Source organism: Stegodyphus dumicola, chromosome 9, assembly GCF_044657685.1.
Source record: "Stegodyphus dumicola isolate Sdum_Otavi_A_Nest chromosome 9, ASM4465768v1".
In the NCBI taxonomy this organism is placed as follows: domain Eukaryota; kingdom Metazoa; phylum Arthropoda; class Arachnida; order Araneae; family Eresidae; genus Stegodyphus; species Stegodyphus dumicola.
The window spans coordinates 138,275,382-138,298,366 of NC_140776.1; the positions used below are offsets into that span (position 1 = coordinate 138,275,382).

The window sequence follows — 22,985 nt, forward strand, 5'->3', positions numbered from 1 at the left end:
AATAACGTTTATGCCATTTTATTAATTTTAATGTTAGAATCTCAAAATTCACAATTTTGAAACACAAAACTTACATCTTACCTGCTTTCGAAAATAAAAGTCTTAAAACGTAAGAATCTATTTTAAAATGTTTTGCAAATCTTTGCCATTCACAGCATCGAAATAAAGAATAATTAAACTAACCATTTTGATATTTTCTAATGTTTTCAGACACTGAATTAGAACTCTTGTGTGCCAAAAACTCATTCAACTGTTGTGAATAATTTTACATGTAAAGATATTCGTCGCAAATCATTCGGATACTTTCATGAATTCATGTCTCACATATAAATAGTATACATTGCGTCCACTGCACATTCGTCTTTCCTAATATAAGATGTTTTAAATATTTTCTAATAATAAGATTATAATATGATTTTTATAATATAATATAAAATTATCTTCGCTTGTAATAAATAAACATCTAATTATAATTGACAAGAATCGTATAGCTTCTCAATATCATGAAGATGTTTTGGTGCTACCAAAAGAAACATAGTATTCAATAACTAAAAATAATCGTGTTCCCTGAATATACCTTTTTAAGGAACTCGTCAGGTCAAGAAGAAGGCTGATTTGAAAGTAATTTATGGATTCCTATTCCATTTGCATTTCATACATTAAAAATGGACAGTAAAATTAAATCATCTGAAGAATTTCAAATGAACCACATTTTGAAAATAGTATAAAAAGTAAACATGACTATGACAATTTAGCTTCCGAAGCAATTTTTATGAGAGATTAATTATTCAATGAAATGCTGACAAATTATTCAATAAAATAATTGCATTTAAAGATTATGAAATATTCAAATTAATTAAAAATAATTTTCCTAGCAGCGAAACTTATAATAGCAATCGTGTTTCTTTCAAATCTATAACATTATAAACTAAGCTTTGCTTATTAGGAACAATTGCAGTAACACAGCATATATATTTCTAAAATAAATACAAGGAAACCTATGCCAACCACATCTGAAAAGAGAGGATATTTCTAAGAACAGAAATCCATGTTTTTCTATTATTAAATAATGAATAATAAGTATACATGTATGTATGCATGTACTGTATGTTCCTCGCATTGTAGAAAAACGGTGTCACCTAAAGTCCCCGAATTTTGAACACATGTAGTTCTCCATCCAAAATCGAAGACCGAATTTTGAATTTCGAATTTGGCCTTTATTTATTTCATATTTTGGGCGAATTAGTGATTTTTTATTAACAAACTAAGCGATTTAAAAGCAATGTATTGTCACTACTCAATGTTCGGCGTGACAGTGTGTTGCCACTCCGCAAAGTGTAATATAGTTATCTCACAAACTTATCAACAAATTCGACAATTTAAAAGTAATTATGCTACCATTTCTAGAAATAAAATACTTTTATCTTTCACAAGCCAGTATGTAGCCATTAGACAAAGCGTAAGATATTTAACGTTAAAATTTAATCTATCTATTAATGATTAACAAACTCGCACGACTATATCGCCATTCGGCAAAGGGTAACACATTAATTTTTTCTTACAGATTTAGTCTATATATTATTAATTAGCAAACTAAAAGAAGAATAAACGCTATTTTTCATCTTTATTATTTGTAATTACTAGCTGGATCTAAGAAACTACATTAAATGAGCTTATTAAAATCATTGCATATTTCTCTTTTTTGTAATAATGGAATTCAAAATTTAGGCAGCTGATTGCACGAGCTGTTAGTTTATCATAAAGCAAACAACCAAAAATTTTGATGAGATTCTATTAAGAAAATTTCTAATGTCAAAGATTTTAATGCCATGCTCAACTACAAAATTTGTTTCTAATTCTAATTAACACCCTGTATCAGTTTTTTTTTTATTAGTTATCAACAAGTTTCGTTTTAGATGAAGCAAAACCTATTGATAACGAATAAAATTCTACAGCAATTCAAAATTCTCAACTATCCGTATCCCATCATCCCCTCTTTTTTAAATTTTGTTTAAAAAGAATATTTGATTACAACAGCAGTAACGTTAACTGACAACTGTGAAATAGTTTTTAAATTTGAAAAGAGAAGGGAAATGTATTTGAATGATTTTCTTGCTGACTTATATTTCAGAGCAACACTGAATTTACTGAACTGTTTGGTACCAGTTAAATAGTTTTCTTATAAGACTTTTTATAAGGTAGGGGAAAGTATGCCATTGAAAATGATCAAAGATATCAAGGTCAACAATGTTTTGTTGCACCAAAAAAAAAAAAGTTTTTTTTAACATTCTGGAATTCATATCAAAGCACATTTTAAAGTGATTAAGAACAAGAGGAAAAGTATTTGTCTGCGGACAAAAAAAATAAGTGAGATTATTAGAAGTCGCATTTCGAATGATGAGTATTTAACTGGGTTTATGACCGACATCAAAATAAAATTTTTTTCGACCATTCTAAAGAAACTCTACAACACAGCATGTTTTTAATAGTCTTAACTTAAAGTTGCGTGTTTATATTTCGAGTTCTATTTTTATTTCTTATTGTTTAACGTATAAATCTATTTCTCTTACGGCGAAAAGAGCAAATCCTTGCTCCGTTTCGAAACTCGTCATCTCATTGGCGGAGGGTTTTGACGTCACGAGCGCAACGAGAAACTTTTCCCCGCAATATCGTTTGAGCTCTCAGAAAAGATGAGCGGTTCTTGCAACGCGGCTTTGTAAGGAACGGTGTTGTGGTTTTCAACCCGTGAAAAATGCTCTTGTGGATACTTTTAGTGAATTTATTATCAAAAGGTCAGTTTAATTTTATATGTCATTTTTAGAATATTTACTATGTACAGAAAAGATAGCAGGGCTACGTTTTTCTTTGTACGTTGCATCATTGTGTTCCATGCGTTATATTAAAATTTTGTTACGTGGATTATCGCAATATTACGATACCAATTTTGGAAAACCAATGTTGCGGATATTTTTTTTCATCTTGAAAAAATACGCTTCGCTTCATAATTATTACATTTGATTTTCATATATTAAAAAACACCTAATTAATAGTATTCATAAGAGTTTTAATATTAAAACAATTTGTAATAATACTTTTAGAGTTTTTCATAAGAATGTTATAAGAGTTTTAATGTAAGAAATACTTGTAATGTTTTAAGTGTTTTCGAATGTTTCTAAGAGGTTGTTTGTTCCCCCTTCAATAATATTATTTTTAAGAATATCACACTTGGTTTTTCCATATACAGAGAGAGAAAGAAAGAGAGCGTGAAAAAAATAACTGAGTAACATAAAAGAAATAAAAAGTAAATAATACTATAACCTGATAAAAAATAGAATAAAATAATAATTAAGTGCATGGGGTAGCTTTTATTTAACACTTATCATTTTCGATGCGTTATAGAAGATATTATAGAATTTTTATAATCATTCAAAAACATTTTAATATACCTGCGTTCTTCATTTACTGTTTAATCGGTTACTAACTTTATTTACATTTTCTATCCTGATTCCTATTAAGTTTGAATTTTACAAGTTTATGCATAGGTGCGATTTCATAGAACTGTTTTAATATTACATCAGATGATAAATAGCAATAATTTTTGTGTGCAAAAGCATATACATCTTTATTGTAAAAATATAGTTTTGAGTAATATTCGATGTCGTAAATCCAAATTCTTAAATCCCTTTTACAGTTCAGAATCTCAGAAAATTTAAATTACATTTGAATTCCTTTCGTATTGATGATTTTAATCCTTTTACACTAGGTTTAGAACATCCAATATCCATACCTATTTCGCAGAAACTCCTGTAAATTTTGACTTTTCAGATAGATACATTACTAATAAGAGCCAATAGTTGATTAACTCATATTTTGTACCGTTTAAGCACTGTAGTTCTGTACAAATTATAATTCGAAAGGTATTGTGAATTAAAAAATACAAAATATTTCATTTATTATCTATATAATAAAAGCGTATTGCTCATCAGCATAACAAATTGAATGACTTAAAGAGTAATTTTTATGCGTTTTTTAGATCAAAAGAGCTTTAAAGTCTCGAAATACGCTTTTGCGTTGATTCACTGTAAATGCATTCTTCCTCTTTTCATTCCAGTCTAATACCATTCGGCAAAATGTAAGATCCCTCAAATTTAATCTATCTGTTATCGACTAACAGAAATTGAAAAAAAAGTCATTTTACCTGGACTTCTTAGTAATATTTTTTAACAACAAATACTTTATACTATATAATAAATGAAATAAGATTCTAACACCCTATAATAGGCTGACTGTAAAATTTCTAATTATAGCTCTTGTGCGCAATATCGTCTGTTTTAAAAATAATAATAAACTATTAAGAATGAAATTCTGTAGTCTCTACATATAATAAAAGAAAGAGTCTGTCTTTCGTCCATGCTGCGCGTAAGCTAATAGACCCAGGGCTACGAAATTTGGTATATAGGTGCAACTAGACAAGAGCCAGTGCACCTCGAAGAAATTTTTTCAAAATTCGAATCAGATTTGTTTTTTATTTTATCATTTCGATTTTATCGCATCATTTTGAATAGATTCATTCTTTTAGAAATGTGGTTTTGGTAACAGTTTTTCATTCAATTGTATACTGGACTGCTGACTGTTGAAAATCAGCCCTCTTGCCACTCGGAAAAATGAGGGCGATCGATCATTCTGTGCAGTTTTTAAATTTAATATTTCTCTTGGATACTGGACGTTTGTCGAGAGAAGGCAACGGAAAGTTGGTTAATTTATTTATTAGTATAATTAATGTTTGTGTTAAGGGCTATTGCTTATTTCGTTGTAATTTTGTTATATGTAACACATTATTTTTTTAATTTGTGGTCTTTCTTTTTAATGAAGTTTTTTCTGGAGAGTAAAATTCTGCGCAGTTTTTAAATTTAACGTTTGGTGTTCCCTTCAGGCATTTTCCTGGTACATTTAAAAGCCAGACGAACGCTGTCCGTGTAGCTGCTAGTAATATATAAATCAGAAGACTATTTATAATTTTATTCAATCGACAATATTAATTTTAAATCTTTAATATTCTTCTTCCACACCACTTTGCGATTAAAAAAGAAAGGTAAAAAGAAAGCCGAAATTGAAATTCTTTTGCGGGTTTGAACTATATTCAACAATAAAAATTTAATTTTGAGGCAAGTGTACATATTATTTTTATTCAGAATACAAGCGTAATATTTGTGTGATTTTTTTTCTTTTGATATTTATAAATCTTATTAAAGATCTCAATTTTTTTGAATTTTTAATTTTTTCCTACCTATTGAGAAAAAATATCTTACCTGAGATGTTAGATTGCAACCTGAAACTTTCAAAAATACCAGTTCTTTATATTGTTATTTATTATCTTATTAGCGGAAGTACCCGATGATAGTTAAGTTAGATTCAGAGTAATGCATTTAACAGCAGAGAGAACGATATAGCTGTAATCCTTCTTTAATAAGGATGCAAAAAATACAATTCGCGGTCATACATTTTTTATTCTGAGGCGATATGGAACCCACATAAAAAATTTCGATAGAAAATTGAGCTAATTCTCTCTCATTATATAAGCAGTAATGGCACGCAGTTTTTAATGATTTTCGTCTTTCTAATCAAATGGGCGTAAAAGCATAAGTTCCATCAATATTTCACCTTCAAGTTCAGTCGATTCAATGTTGCGAAACATTTATCATCATTGATCAGAAATCAATAACGCGAACAAACAAAAAGACACACAAACATGCATTCTTCTTTATATGTATAGATTTTGTAAAAATTACGAATTTTGATTAATAAAATCTTCTATCTGAAAGCGAGCAGTAGCAGCACTTTTCAAAATAAAGCATTTTTATCTCCAACTCGCGAAACTGTTGCCACTCGGAAAAATGAAGGCGAAAATTAGCGCTTTCAGAGTTTTTAAGTAATATTTCGGCTGATTAAAGTCGTACGAAGATGGGAATAGCCGTAATGCGTTCCCACGAATTTTTTGGAATCGGGGATAATGTATTTAATGTTTGGCAATGCTATTTTTATTTCATCGTTAAACTTCGAAATTTTTATTAACAAACTGTAGAGTTTGAAAGCGAGCAGTGGCAACAACTTTCGAAATAAGCAGATTTTCATCTCCAGCTTGCGAGACTGTTGCCACTGGGGAAAATGAAGGCGAAAATTATTGTTTTTTCGAGTTTTTAATTAATATCTCTGATTTTAGCTATTTCTTTTTGGAAGAAAGTGGACTTCGACCTTTAAACGACCCAGAAAAGAATTGTAAGAAGTTTGGTGCCGATAGCTACAGTAGTGACTGAGTTAATCGCGAACAAACAAACACACAGACATTCTTCTTTGTATATAATATATAGTATATAGATAGCAAAGCACTCTATGACTATCTGTCCAAGGGGAGATATATATTGCCAAAGAGGCGTCAGCCCGAAAGGCTATTAGTCTTGGAACGGTATTTTGCGTTTAATCACTATAAACAATCTTTATTATTTTTCAAATTATTGCCACCAAATATTATCGCTCAGTATTATATTTAAAGAAATTAAATAATGAAGAATGAATGTGTGTATGTATGTTTCTTGAACTGTGAAAAAACGAGGATACCTAGAAACATCAAATTTTGAATAATGTAATCCTCCACCCGAATATGGGTACATGGAAGTCAGAATCTTGAATTTCGAATTTGTTTTATCATCTGCTTCATATTTTTTAAATTTTAACGAATTTTTATTAAGAATCTCAACGATTGAAATCGTTGAGTGGCAACACACTGTACGGAATAAAAGGCGCGCCAGACTGTCTATCGGAAATTCTAAAGCTATGCTGTCTTTAATTATTTTTAGCCTAAAAGGACATTAGCCCAAATGCTCTCGAAACGTGTATATGTGTAAACGAACCCTCTCCCTTTGGGCATAATATCAAATCTGAAAGCTTTCATATTTTTTTTTATTTAATTTTTTTAGATTTAAAGATCTTTTTTTCAGTACAAACGGGATTAAGCTGAAAAGTATATCTTAGAATTAAAGAAATGCAGTATCGCTATTGTGCATTTCATAATGCTTAAATTATAAAAAAATGTTAAGCTTTCATATAGAACAAATTTTTTTAAGGAGAAATGCCCGATGAAACACGTTTCAGAAAAGATCTCTGTATTCATTAAAGAACATAACACATTTCCACGGCACAGTGATAAGCTTCTTATTGAAGATCACCTCTGATATTCATGACGAGCAATGTGCTAAAATGGATTAACATTGACCTTCTGAATTCCATGCAACCACGAGTTTCAATGTACACCAGTTTTGAGACGTCTGTGTTGTGTTCAACCCCCGTGCCTTAAATTAAAATATACACTGAGCGCCAATAAAGAACTAGAACAAATGCATCTGAAAACTGAAAGGACGTCATTTCATTGCATAAGCGAATAAAATATTCTTTTTGGTGATTTTCAGCGAAATTCTTTCGTTAAAAAGTAAACCAACAAGAAATAACTAAATATCGTTCAATTAGGAGGGAATGTCGCGTTTTCCATTTTTAAACCGCCATTTGTGGATACGGTACATTTCTGTATATTAAAGTTTAACTTGCTCAAGTAATTCCAAATAGTAAAAACTTAATTTAGAAACATAGCCATTTAAAATACTATAAACACAATATCTGAAAAGATAGTACTTAAAGTATTACAATGCTATAACACCTTTCACTTAAGAGAAGTAAATGACACATTTAATATAATAATATGATACAATATGCAACACTATTTGTTACTGAAGAACATCCTCAGTGTAGTAAATATTGATGTTTTTCATAAGTTCATAAAAATCTGTTCGTTATTTACTAGGAAATTCAAAAATTATAAGAAAACGCTAAATTATAAAATGGTAAATTTAATACTTAAGTGTTATAATATATAATATCAACGAATAATATGCAATTAAAAATTTAATACAAATCTTTCATCTGGAACCGAATCGCTTAAATAATGAAAAAACGTTCCTGGATTCTAAAATTGGAAAAAAACAAAGACAAAATGCAAAAGAATTTTCTTTGCGTTTAGAAGAAGGGTTTTGCGTTTTAGATTTAAAAAGCTATTATTTTCTGTTAATTCATTTTTAATCAAAATTTAGAAGACTTTCGCTTCCGTAACTATGAAATTTTCTTCCATGTTTATACGCTGAAGAGATATTATCTGTTATATTCTAGCGTGTGTATCCGCAAGTATTTTTGATTTTAAGAAGAAGAAAACCCTAAATATTTACTAGAAGAAGATAATACTTAAATTAAGTAGCATCAAACAACACTAATATTGAAATATAAATATACACAGTGTTGTCACTTACTCAGACTTGAATTATCCTTAAATCTGTTTTCTTTTGCAATCATATACAAATGGTTATACTAAAAACAAGCGGTAATTAAAAGGAATAATCCGCTGATTACTTGAATACTGGAAGTTTTTCACTTCAAAAGCATCCTTTCAGTGTTCTTATACAAAAACAGCAACTAACAAGATACGTGTCTCGCCTTCTTAGCATGCCTTGGGGGTGTAATGGCGAGCACGCTCGGCGCGTATTCGAGAGGTCCGTAGTTCGAGTCCCAGCGAGGGCATTGCTCATTTTTCATCTCTCTTGCTTCGAAATAACCTAATGTTTCTACAGTGGTGACCGAACTAAAGTGGTAGTTGGTGATGATTCTCCACCACTGGGGGTTAGGAGTCCCATTCGCCCTTTAAAAGGAGGATGATATAAGGTATTTCTTTCGCCTTCTTAGCATGCCTTTGTGGTGTAGTGGTCAGCATGCTCGGCGCGTATTCGAGAGGTCCGTGGCTCGAGTTGTGGTCAGGGAATTGCTCATTTTTCATCTCTCCCGCTTTCAAAAAATACCTGATGTCTCTAGAAACTTAAACACAAATAGCAAATTATAGCACTTAAATATATATTTAGCTGAAACTAATCCTGATATTGAAACTGAAAAGAAATACCATTTATAAAAAACAGTAGTATTTAAAACAATATTATTTAGAACAAACAATTTAGAACATTATTTTATTTTTTAGTTAAAAGATATGTGATATTATTTTAGTATATTCATTATTTTATTAAACAATCATTTAAATCTCGAAATAAATAGGTATCTAAAACTATGAATATATATTATCGTGGCAAATATGTATTTTATCTCACGTAGTTTTCTGATTTTCGAACAGTCAATTACAAGAATTGCTGAAAATTTCGCTCAGTTTAATGCTTGAAGTTCAAGCTTCTTAAATGCATTATTCTTTTCGTAATGCCCTCAACTAAGATTTTCTTTATAAGAATACATTTGAAGCTAAAATATAAAACAAGTCATAGCCCTCCAATATTATTCCATGTTTCAAAACCGGGTGATAACTTGTGCAAGAATCTAATGCTTTTTGAAGCGTATAAGTGAAATTTGGTTAAATTATTGGAGCAATAGGAAACACGCAACAGCATGTCTGTCTTCAAAACGTTACTTTCTGAATGCTCTGATAAATAAATGAAACTGATTAAGCGAAAATAATTATATACAACGTAGCATTTTCATTAAAGAAGACAGCATAAGAGAATTTTAAATTAAATATTAATTTCTCACTGGCTATGAAATCTGCAGTTTTCAGATCATTTCTAACACTTTTTAATAAGCTTTTCTTTAATCATTACTAGTTTTGTTTCAGTTTCTATTAAATTATAATTAAGAAAATTAATAATCTTGCTCTTTTATCTAATCGAATCCTTAGTTTTTATGGTGATATATCTATGTCGATTCGGAGCTCATGCTTTTAGTGATACGCATGACAAGTCAAATGATAATAATTAGTTTAATTAATTAATTAAAGTATTCCTGAATTTTGGCTGTGAGTAATGAAGTTTAGTTAAATTAATTATTTTTCAGGCTTTATTTTTAATAATAATAATGTTTTCAGTTTGGTAATTTTTGCAAATAAACCATTTTTCTTATTACTTAAAGATCATCAGATTACAAAACTCCTTCATTAAAAAAAAAATTCTTAACTTGCAGTGACATTTATGACCCACTCAAAAATCGGGAGAGATTTTTATTTCTTCGCTTACTTTCTTTATTTGCGTCGAATCCTTGGAGTGGTGTATCTAAGTCTAAAACTGATGTTCCACATGGAATGAGAGAAATCCTGTTACGATTTAGAAGAGAATCTTACAACGAAAAATGTCAAGAAGAAAATTAAAGCTTTATGGTCAGTGGCGGCGTTGAGATTTTTGCAGTCACTGCACTCATCTTCACGGGAAAATGTCTTGTTTTCGGTATCTCACGAAAGAGAATCTTTATAAAATTACTACAGGAACTCTAGCCTACTTTCCAGAACTGGATTCAAGTCATAAGGCACCCGAGAAAGACAGCTGTTGGTGTTACGCATTCTTCTGATCTCAAACTTAGCTAGATGAAGTCCATGAACTTTTTTCGTGGCCAAGAAACCAAGAGATAGCGCCTGTTGTTCGTCAGGGGTCTGGGCACTATAGGTGACAGAACGAGTTGGAAGACTTCTTTTCCCAATTTCAATGGAAAAGACCCCGGAAGACGGAGCTGGTAATCTTCTGTACCCTCTTTCTTTACGATCAGTCTCTCTAGTGGAAACTTTCATCTGGTAATTTTAACTATGCCTGTGCTACAAAGACACTATACATGTACAAATATCTATGCTTTATCTGGGATTCAATCCCGTGCCAACGAGATGGCTGCTGGCATTGCTAACTATTGTTTCGATCAAAGTGGTTTAAAAAAGGGCAAACTGGTCGGCGGGTCCTGGATGCCTTCATATCCTTATCACAAGTCTTGTTAAGTTAACGTAATCAATTAGGCTACAAGTCCTGTGTACCTGCCTTTTGACTTTAATTGGCAAATTTTCTAGAAGGATGCGAGGTATTTCAGTGCACAGGTTCAGATTTAACATCTCAGTCCGTTAGACGATGCAACCTCGTCGGTAAATCCTTCTTCATGTGATGGACTCGGATCGTAAGTTTGGAATTGAGACTACATTTTTCATCTTCCGATTCGTCTGATCTAGAAATTTAATGCGCTGTGACTATTCCATGGCTACTATTCATAATCTACAAACAGCCATACTGTATTTAATAGGACCAAGAGCGACTTTATTTACGATATAGCTGTTCATATATTATGAAAATGATTATATATTACAAATACATGTTATATATAATATTATAATGAAAATTTATAAACATTTTATTTCTGATCTATGAAAACGTTGATCTGAATATTTATGTATGTTCTTTACAACTTGAATAATATTTCAGTATTTAAACCCCCAAAAGAAAATTTTAAGCTAAAACAAAATAATTAAATATATATTCTAAAGATTAGGCTCTTTAAAATATTTTTTATATTTTTTAAATTTGGTTCCAAAATGCTTTTTAGTCTTAATTGTCATTATTTTACATTTTTAAATTTATATGTATTACATTCTCTGTTCTTTTTCATTTGACAAGGACTATCAAGGTAAATAAAAATATTTTGAATTGGTATTAATTTATGCGACAATAAATTCTACCCAAAATGTAAAGAAGAATTAGAAATATTTTGCCCAATCCATGTTGTGGAAAGCTACCATATACATAAGCAATCGTTGCCAAAACCTGAAGTATTATTTTTGGATGTCACTGTATAATTTATTAGTCTGTTCCTTATTGTTAGAATAATTCATGTAAAAATAAGAAGGGAAAGAATTCTAATCATTAGTAAAAAGTTTTTAATTAAAACAAAATTTTGAATTTTCAAATTTTAAATGTTTAATGAAAACAAATCTAAGAAAGTAGATTTTTAAAATGCACCTGAGTTTATTAAAACGATACAAAAGAAATTCTGCTAGTGAAATAGGTAATTAAAATTCTAGAATCTTAAATTTCATTCTTTCGACATAATTTGAAGTTTGAAAAATCACTACTACAATCACTCTTACATTTTTCCGGAATCTTTTAAAATAAAAGCAAGTTTAGAGAGAGCAAGATTATTGCAAGAATTAAGCATACATTAACCCTAAACATCGAATATTAAATTATCTCTATAAAATTAACAGTATAGCAGTCACGACTGTCATGGCAATAAGAGTACTAATGAAACTAAAACAATCGCGCTCTTTATTGTTATTATTATTATTCTTAAGATTATTAGTCCAAAAGGGGCAATTTGCCCAGAAGAACTATTAATTTCGTTTTGGCATTTTGCGTTGATTCACTACAAGCGTTGTTTCACTTTTCAAATTGTTGCCATCAAATATTCGCCCTGTATTATATTTAAAGAAATTAAATAATGAAGAATCTGCATAAATGTATGTATGTTTCTCGCACTGTTATGAAACAATGGTACCTAAGGCCATCAAATTTTGAATGACGTAATGCTCTTGCAAATATGGGCATCTGGGAAGCCAAATTTGAAATTTGGAATTTGTGTTATTATCGATTTTATATTTTGTAAAACTTTAACGAATTTTTGATTGACAAACTCAAGGATTTCAAAGCGAGCAATGGCAACGTTGTACAGGGGAAAAAAATTATCTCCAGCGCGCGAGATGTGCATTGAAAATTCTAAATACATGCGGATTTTAAAATTATTCTGCGATATTGTTTTTGAACTGAATTTTATGGTTTAAGTTTAAGTGAACATGATATTTAATAAATAAAGGTAACATAAAATATTTAAAAAAAGCCCTTTGGACGTAATTTAATATCTGAAACCTTTCAGATTTTTTTTATTATTTATGTTTTAATTAACGTTTCTATTGAATGTCATTAAAACTAATCTCTCTAAAGTTTTTAGTTTAAAAACTTAACTGCTTTTAAGTTAGGATTCAAAAGATTCAAAAAAGGGGGAAACCCACAATTATTCGAGTTTTGAATCTCCAATCTTATACAAAATGGGGGAAGGGGGTATGAGGGTTCGAATATAACATTTTTATTAACGGTCTCGCGTCTTACATATATTTAAAAGATTTTTTTTCAAAAAATATAAAGCATATTGTCATTAGAACAATTTATAACACATTATCCGCAAAAGACTTAACCTCCCGGTCTTTATTTTTGCAACCGTTAGTCGTAGAAATAGGTAATTAAAATATGTTAGTCGTAGAAATAGGTAATTAAAATATGTTAGTCGTAGAAATAGGTAATTAATATATGTATTTCTAATTATAAAAATGTTTCAACTACGACAAATATTCATGTTTTTGTATTTTTTAAATTAGAAATTAATTAGGTTGTATAAAATACGAAATTTAATTCTTTTACACTATTCTCTGGTTCTTATATTTAAAATAAGAAAACACAAAAACGCTTGACTTCCTTATAATCTCAAGGTTTTTAATTTTTAGCCTTCATTTAAGAGAAAGTTTCCCAGTAAGAAGTTAAATTTATTGAATGAAATATATTTTCAAGATTTCATTCTCCAGTCCTAGTAATTTTCAATAGAATTTTTCTTATGAATTTTTTTTGATATGCTTGTAGAACTTTTTATGAATTTAATCAATGTTTAATCCGTTATTATTTATATTTAATTTTGTTTTATATTAATGAATCTTACATTACTAAGTTTATCCACATACTATATGGTATGTACATTAATTATTAATTTTCTTTTCATCGTATTTAAGAGTACTTTAATAAATAAAATCTTTTATTGATTACTCAGAATTGTCTCAGCATAAAGCTGTAAGAAAATTACAACATAAAATGAGCCAAAGAACAAAACTTTCAAAATATCTAATTAAATATTTAAAATTTAATACCTAATTATATTACAAATATAATGTAGGGGTTGATATTGCTAACTGGAGCTATAGGTTAAGTTCTGCAGACCCTATTAGACAAGATAACGAGTTATCACTGCTTCTTAAATAGTCACTAAGTACTAAATCAGGTTTAATAACTCTTTTATTTAGCCTGAACTGAACATAAGGCATGGCTTGTGCTACAGACGAACCACAACTGGTGGCTTTTCAAACCACGCAATAACAGGCAATTGAGATTCAAACGTGGGTAACGTAATCTAAGACTACAAGGAATAGTTAATAGATAAGAAGACAGAATAAGAAATAAGCTGGCCCAGTTATTTTACCAGGTCTTAAGTTTAAAGCAAAAGATGGAGAGGATTTCACAGCCGGGATATCACTTTTCAATAAAACTAGCAAAAACTAACAACAGACGCTGAGTGCAACATGCTCTCTCTTTGAAAGTCTGAAAACCTTCAGTTTGTATACAGTCAAAGTTAATTTGCATTCTGGTGAGGAATACGGAGAGAAGAACTTATGATTATGATCAAAATCATAATAACTGATTAGTGAACATAATGTACCTTACATGTTTGATAACCTGAGTTCTGCCTTCTAAAGTAAATTTAAATCAATTTGGAGTTCTTTTAACACGGCGACACCTAGCCGCGCGAAAACCTCCTGAATAGCAAACTGTGTTACTGGCAATCCTCAATATTATATGAGTTCACGATTCTTAGAAAAACAGATTTCGGTAGTTTCTACTGCAACTGAAAGGGTTGCGAAATCACACATTTATATTCGCATCTTTTAAGATAAAGTCAGGTCAACCTACTTGGGTTATATTAAGTTAATTTTTAAGCATTATTGTTAAGTTTTCCACTTACTTGGGTTGTGTTGTTAGAAAGAAGGCGTAACGAAGAGTGGCAATTTTGAAAAGGTTGGTTGGTTGTAAATGTGCGTTAAAAAACGCAATCTTGTTGTTACTCTCAAGACAAAGAATGAAAGGATTATCAGCCTAAAATAGCGATTTTCTCATGTTGACGTCTTTGAGGGAAATTGGAGCATATTTACATTACATTTGGGTAAAAAAAATCATACACACAGCCCGTCCGGCGAAATTTGAGCTCGGATCAAATTACCAATGTTGTCCACCAGGCTACTAATGAGCTACCACGTTAAGAATGGAAATAAAATAAACAAGCGATTTTATGCTCAGTTTTTGAATAACGCGAGAAAGGGGAAACCGGTCAATTGTGTAAGGTATATTATTTTAGTACATTATTTCTGAAAGATATGAGTAATGATATTTAAATGCTAACTCTAATAAATAAGTCAAACATTGCAAGTTAAACCTCATTTTTATTCCATGTAAAAGATTTGGTGTTTTCCATAGCCCTATTTTATTTATGAGTTTCAGCATGTCACTGGGACAAACAAAACCGACAGGTGTCATTAGCCGAGAAGCGGACCATATTGTCATAGACAAAACAATAAAAGTGAACTTAAATGAGCCTTACGTTTTCGCTTCCTGGTCAGTCAAAAACGTTAAAAATAAACCCTTTGTCAACCCTTCTGCGGTGAGAAAAAGATGACGGTTCAGTTTTCGTTGTTAATGATTTAAGAACTTTTATAGCTTCCTTCTAATTAAAGGTAATCTATTTCAGACTTTGAAAGTGTGTGTTTTTGTTTCATTACCCAAAATAGAACAATTATTCAAAGTTATTGAGCTATTTCTGGCATAAATAAATTTTTCTGAAAAAAGAAAAAATTCATACCTGATTTTAATGTATTGAGATTCACTTCCGTTCCTTCAAGTGGTTCATTCAATTTGAAAGAAAAAAAAAAGACAAATATCAAAAATGCTTTAACGCTTTTTTCATTTATTTAAAATTTTAAAAGAGAAATTATTAAATTATATTCATATGATGAATAATCGCCAAATATTTTAAACTAAGTTTTAAAAGATACAAATTCGTTTACACGGTGACCTTATAGACCAACTTGAGGTCAATGGAATGAGACAGGAGGATGCATTCACATGGGCCTCCTGTAACATTGCACTCAAAAACGTTATTATAGATTCAAGGATGAATACCGAAGGAAATATTTTTAATAAGACTGTTCAATTCCCGTTTGGTGCTTCTGATTGCAGCACGAAAGAGAGATAGACAGTTATATGTTAAATGGGTTTTGTGTACAAAATTTCAATGTTCTACGGTTAGTCGTTTTAGTGTCATGCGACATACGTGTATACGTACTTACGTACAGACGTCACGAAAATATCCATTTTAAAGTTAAATTTTGGAGAAAAGAGTCCTTTATTCTGTCCGTACGTACGTCAAGAAAAAAAATCATCTAAATGGATTCGAGAGGGGATCAGAATGGATATTTTCGTTGAATTATGATACCCAAAATTTTCGCGATTGCAATACTTCATTTACTTCGTACAAGGAAGTAAAAACCATTATTTTCTTTCTAGAAATTTCACTCTCTTATCAAAACCTGTGAGCAATTAACATCGTCTTCTCTTTCGCAAACTGCCTGAGAATATATTATAAGAGTGTAACAGTCGTCAAACGCAGAATGTGTGCAAAGAAAAAGAGAACGTTACGAAATAAAACAAAATTCTTTACAAAAAGGAAATGGCTTCTGTGACGAAACACGTTGAATAATAAGCTATTAACCCTGAGAAGTGCGATGAAGCATTTATTTAGAAGTCCTCAGAGGTTAAATTCGGTATAGTCTAGCAGCATTTCATCCCAACGTAAAGAATAAAACGCGTTGCCACCAGACTGGATTAAATAAAGCATAGCATCGGCTGACCTTAGCACGAAATTCGACTATTACTTTGTTTATTTAATGGCAACTTAAAAGTTTCTTTCACGTTTAAATAACGTAAACGCGTGCACAAAGAACACGTGCGACTCAGTTCTTAAAATGTTGTATTTTTTCATTTATATGTAAAAGGTTACATTAAGCTTGGCATGTACTTAATCTTCTTCGTGTTTGTGTTACGTTTATTTTATCTACTTTATTTTGCTTCCTTTGTTCATTTTTTAAGCTGAACGTTTTAGATATGCGGACTCATTCGAAGTTTCGCGGACCGCAAACATAATTTTTAAACGTATGAATTATTTAAGAGCGTAAAGTATAATTAATATACATACAATATTTATTTATACATTAATAATTTTAATTGAATTTATTTGATGCTAACACAAAATGAGTAATAAATAATGGTAATATATATTAAAAATTAGTGCTACATTTGTAACTTTCGGCTTAAAATTATTTTAATAATCCTTGACTCCAATGATGTCACACGCAAAGGAGCTTCTATGTCAAGCCGAGAGCGATAGTTATTTTTAATAGTTGTTACAGTTGAGAACGTTTTTTTCTGACAAATAGGTCATTGTGAATGGAGTGAAATTTTTTAAAGCCTTTTTCACTCAATATCGGATATTCGCTTTTTACGAAAAGGCAAAAATGATTTCTTGAAGATAAGTTAAACTGAAGCTCGAGACTATCATCCGGCGATAATTTCGATTAAACTTTTTTTATCTTTCACATTTAAATCGCTTTCCTCAATATCTGAAGAAAGTGCATTTACTAACCACATATTTTCATTTCTGGGGTCCTTTTTATTTGAATAATAATGTTTAAAAGATTCTTTAAATGACTTCAATTGCTGTTGAACACATTCTATTCCTTTTCTTCCTCCCCCTTCCATATATTCATTCAGATTTGGAAACATTTGCAAATCTTCGTCAATTAATAGTGTTGTTTTCGATAATAATACTTTCTTCTTAAATGCTTCCATTTCATTGCTTAAAGTAAAATTTGAATAGCTATGTTCAACTCGTTTAACAAAGAGCAATGTTTGGCTTTCCTACCCAGTCATCGTCGGAGACGAAATCTTGGAATTGCGATTTCTCAAAAACCTTTTCACAAGCTTGTAATAAACAAGATTTAATTAGTTCCTTTGCAATTATATAAGGTTTTCTGATTTCTCTATTTAAAATGTTATCAAATGAGAAGCTTTTAATACAGACTTATCTTGAACTGTCCGTTCTTTTAAAGAATTTCTTTGATTTTGTATATTATCAAGCAAGCTTTGAAAATATTCGTCTGGTTTATTAGCTAAATCTGCATGTTTAGTCAGCAAATATCTGGCAAGTTTTAATTTAGAAGTCAAACAACACAAATCAGCTTTATATTTTCAAACTTTTACAGGACTAGTTTTGATGGTTCGGTAAAACCACCGAAACTAGTCCTGCGAAAAATTTGAAAATATAACGCTGATTTTTGTTGTTTGACTTCTAAATAAATACTTCTTCGGTGTGTTATTGTATCTTAATTATCTGGCAAGTTTTTTACGAATCATGGCGTCAACGGATTACCTGGAAAGTGAGAATATTCGGCATATGATTTGGCGAGCCAAATGGAAGAATGGGGACCAGGTGTCCCCATTCATCGACAAATGCACTAAAATTGCGTTCTGCTAAAACACTTAAAAGTTCTGGTACTTTGTACCCTAAATAAGTTAGTTAAGTAAGGAGTGTGTAAGAAAGCTTTTAAACTCTACCGAATACGGAAAACTCAAGATTTAATAATAGAGGGAAGAATACATAGATATCACAATAAACAACAGATATGCTGTTTCTCTCCGTGGTAAAAAAGTATGATGTGTGCACCACGTGATTTCCTTATACGGATTAGTAAATTATACTCATTTTTTCTTGCATTTCATTTAAACTTATTGGATAGAATTAAATCTACTTCGTCGATATCGCATAAACCACAATAGAATAAATGCACTCTTTAAAATTCACTATATTTGTTTACCATAGCGACACTCTAGCCCTAGGTTCACTTAACAGCATTACATTCGTTCATTTTTTAACTCAGAATGCACAAAATTTATATCATTTCAAGAATTATCTAATCGTTGCCACATGTTCTATCCAAATACTATAATAAATCTAAAACAATGCATAAAAGAAATTAAGCAAAGAACAACAACAACAAAGAAACAGTTTTTCACAGACGATTCAGCAATTCTCATTCAATTAATTCAGTTCTCACTTCGCGACAAGGCAAAAATACATTAAAACTCAAGATGTCTGTATTGAAAATTATGAAGTAAATCTTAAACACTTATTTCCTCAAATAAATTCCAGAATGGATTAAACATGATTTAATTCGCAATAATAAAAGAAGGCGTTATCTTTGTTATTGTGAAGCTCACTTTCTCTAGATTGGCAACAAATCTACTATTCTGCTGTTTCAAATGTAAACAAGCAATGGCCGCCATCGAAAAAATTATTAGGCTTAGCGGCACTTAAAAAACTTAAACTGCAGTTCTGGGAGTTTTAAGAGAGACCCTGTTTCTGGCCTGCGCATGCACGTTACGCTTAGTTCCTGCCAGCTCTGATAAGTTATAATTATTCGACTGTGCGTTATATCGGAACCGAATCTTGAATCTGTTATGGCGATAGATTTACTGAGGCAGCGTCGAGTATATTTAAATTTTGTAGTCTTTGACTACTATTCTACATTTTAAATTCTGATTTTGACTGTTATTTTAATTAAATCAACACGGGCTGTGGTTGATATCGTTAACACAAATATGTACATTTACGTTCTAAGTTATATTAAATAAAAAGGTTTATTTAAAACCTTTCCAAGGCTTTGCACTTACATTCAGACATAACGTAATTCGCGTCACGTCTGTTAAGAATTTTGGATTAATTAACCTTTAGAAGATCAAGTAAAAATCCATAATATTGCTATCCGTACTTTTACATAGGAATAAAATTTGGTTAATTTCGATTTTACTTAAATATCGAAAATTCGAAGTCTTGTTGTTTTCAAAAATTCCATGTCTGTTAGAACAGGCATATGTATCACAAGCTGAAAAACTTTCCACAGTTTTCGTATTTAACGGAGGAAAAGATTTCATACTTTATTCAAATTTAGGTATAAGTACAGGAAATTGACCGTGAAGAAATTCTTAGAAAACAGGCAAGTTGAAATGGAACGATTTACGATGATACTTAACGTGGCTAATGCCATAATCGCACTGAAGTTATTGTCATGATGAAAAATGAAACAAAGCATGCATTTTGAAAAAAATGTAAATTATATGAGCAAATGTCCCATCTGCAGTCAAAAACATTGCTTTCATCAATCAGAAAATTCCTAAATTCAAGGAAAGGAAACTTAAGAGAAGGATGTCTTTTGAACAGCTTCCGTGGCTGTCTAAAATAGTTATTATAAAAAAAAGAGAAAAGAAAAGAAAAGAAAAAATATATGCGGACATTAAATTTGCGAGTAAAACTAAATGTGCTATACTTTGCCGAACAGCAGCATACTGGCTCATAGAAGATGAAAATATTTTATTTCGGGCAGTAGCAACACATTTCTTTAAAATCATCGAGTCTTCTCATTAAACCTTAAACATAAATATTATAAGTTTCGTCAAGTGACAACACATTACATTCAAATCGTTGAGTCTGTTAATCAAAATTTCTTCAGGTTCACACGGGGAAAAAAAAAAAAATAAATAAAAAAATAAATAAATAAATAAATAAATAAATAAATAAATAAATAAAAAATAATAAATAAAAATTTCAAAAATTTCAAAATCCAAAATTCGGGCTTCGAGGGGCACATGTTCGCATGGAGGATTATATGTTCAAAATTTGGTGGTTCTAAGTGCCGCAGTTTCTCCCCCAATATGAAGAACAAATATTTAAAATTATATATCAATAAAATACCACACTTATACTCGCGGGTTCCTCCCCCCTTTTACTAATTTTATCGTTTAAAAACCAGATGAGGAAAAATACGCGATGAACTAGTTCTAAAAATACGGATTAAATATTAACATAGTACACTAAAAGTAAACATAAAGATACGCTAATACATTAATAATAATATTAGTACAGTATGTATTTCAAAGGATATATCAATTTTAAAAATGTTCTTTTTACTCATACAAAATAATTTCCTATTTGAGCATACATTTTACGTTATTATGAATCAGAAGGTTTTAAATCATATACTAAAAAGCTAGAGGAAAAAATATTCCAGTGAAAGAAATGTGCGAATAAATATGGTACATGCATACAAATTCTTCATTATCTTCTTCATCTACGTCACTTGCCTTATACAGACAAGACCGTAGTATTTTTAATAATACAGAGTGACATGGGCAGAATAGGCTTTTTTACATGACTGTAATCACGAATAAACCTATTGATAAAAATTGCAGTGTGTTTTATTAACTCTGAATTTTAAAAGTTTGTTTTAAACTCTAAAGGCTTGGGTTATTTTAATATATTAAAAAAGTAGGAGTTATTTTTCTTCAAAAAATGAAAGCTAACTGTATCCATGATAATGTGCTGGTTTCTTTTGGTTCCCAGAATCAAAATTTTTGCGGTGTTCTTCAGTTTACATCTTACACATATGTAAGAACCGTTGTAGTATGATTCTAAAAAGAATGAAAGTGCTTTGCTTATTTGGTATAAAATATTCATACCAGAAGAAGCAACTGTGGTATATGTGACAGAAATGATGTCTTAGTTGGACTTGCATCACTTAAACTTATAAATTTCTGCATGTGAACTTGCATTAAAAAGCATACCGTTTCTGCACTCCTCTTGCCCTTAGGCATATATTAAAAACGGTAACCAAGTACAGCAAAATGAGAAAACAACAAGTTGTTCACTAGTTTTTCTGGTATCGAATACGAGAAGAAAGCGTCCACTCAAATAAGAAAGTTACATAAATCACTCGAAAAAAAAAAGTTATTGACACCTCAACTAACAACTCCCTAAACCACTGAACCATAACGCAATGCGGGAAAACATATGGTTGAAAATACACACAGACAACTCGTCCGTGTAGTTGGTATTTGCTTTCAAGGGTGTTTAAGATGGGAGAGGCTCATGACTGCCCAAGTGGAAGAGATCTTTTGATTTATGAAAGTGTTTATATAGTGTGCTCAGCACTTCTTCGTTAGGTGCTGAAACTAAAGTCTGCAGTGAACGTTTGTAGTCTAGAAAAGAAAGATTTCATAATTAAAAGTAAAAATAAATTAAAGTGATGCGAAATTTAATAGACACATAAACCAGAAGGTGCAAAGAAATGAATTGATTCAGAAATGTAAACTAGACTGTCGAAAAAATGTGACGAGAAGTATAAGATTGGGATGACGAACATGAATGACAAAATGGCACAACATCTAGAGTAGAAAGTTCATGTTTTAGAAACAAAGCTAAACTAAGAACGTATTCCTACTTTCCATGAGTGATATACGTAGCGTATTCGGAAACTAAGTACCGTTTCATTCTAGCGCCGTCGCAGCGCTGTGGTAGGCGTCCCGCGCATGCGCACTAGTCTTTCTTGTTCACTGACTTTCAATTGTCGCCATTTTGGTTGCTCTATGTTGGTTTTCAGTTTGCTCTGCACATTCAAAATGTTTAAGACAACTAGTTCTCCTGCTGACTGTGAGATTCGTGCCGTGATTAAATTTTTGAACGCGAGGAATGTTAAACCGGCCGAAATTTATCATCAAGTGACAGAAGTTTACGGTGAATACGCGATAAGTGATGGAATGGTGAGAAAGTGGGTAAGAATGTTTAATGCAGGTCGAACAAATGTCCACGCCGAGGCTCGGAGTGGTCGGCCTTCTGTTGTCACCGATGATTTGGTAAGGAAAGTTGATGAAGCAATTCATGAGAACAGACGCTTCACAATGACAACTCTTTCAGAGGCATTTCCACAAATTTCACGTACTGTTTTGTTCGAAATTGTGTCTGACCGCTTGAATTATCGCAAACTGTGTTCCCGATGGGTTCCAAAAATGCTCACTGATGTTCACAAAACAAAGCGACTTGGTAGTGCCCTGACATTTCTCACGCGGTACAGTGATGTGGGAGAAAACTTTTTAAACCAAATTGTGACAGGTGATGAAACTTGGGTGTGTCATTTCACACCAGAATCGAAACAACAATCGATGGAGTGGAGACGCTCAGTAAAATAATTGTGTTGCTCCATGACAATGCTCGGCCCCATATTGCTGGTGTCATTCAATCGTTAATTTGACAGTTTCATTGGGAGCAGTTCGATCACCCGCCGTACAGCCCGGACTTGGCGCCGTCCAACTACCACTTGTTCCTGCACATGAAGC

At 31.1% G+C, this 22,985-nt stretch overlaps 1 protein-coding gene across 2 annotated transcripts in view; it reads left to right on the top strand.

Annotated features, from left to right (window-relative positions):
- Positions 1-2,636: 2,636 nt before the first annotated feature.
- LOC118205606 (uncharacterized) overlaps positions 2,637-22,985 on the top strand; it is a 131,559-nt gene continuing 111,210 nt past the window's right edge. For both annotated transcript variants that reach the window (XM_035377898.2, XM_035377906.2), the window contains exon 1: positions 2,637-2,792. In XM_035377898.2, coding sequence (XP_035233789.2) covers positions 2,753-2,792 — 40 coding nt within the window. In that variant the 5' untranslated portion in view covers positions 2,637-2,752. The remainder of the gene's footprint in view (positions 2,793-22,985) is intronic.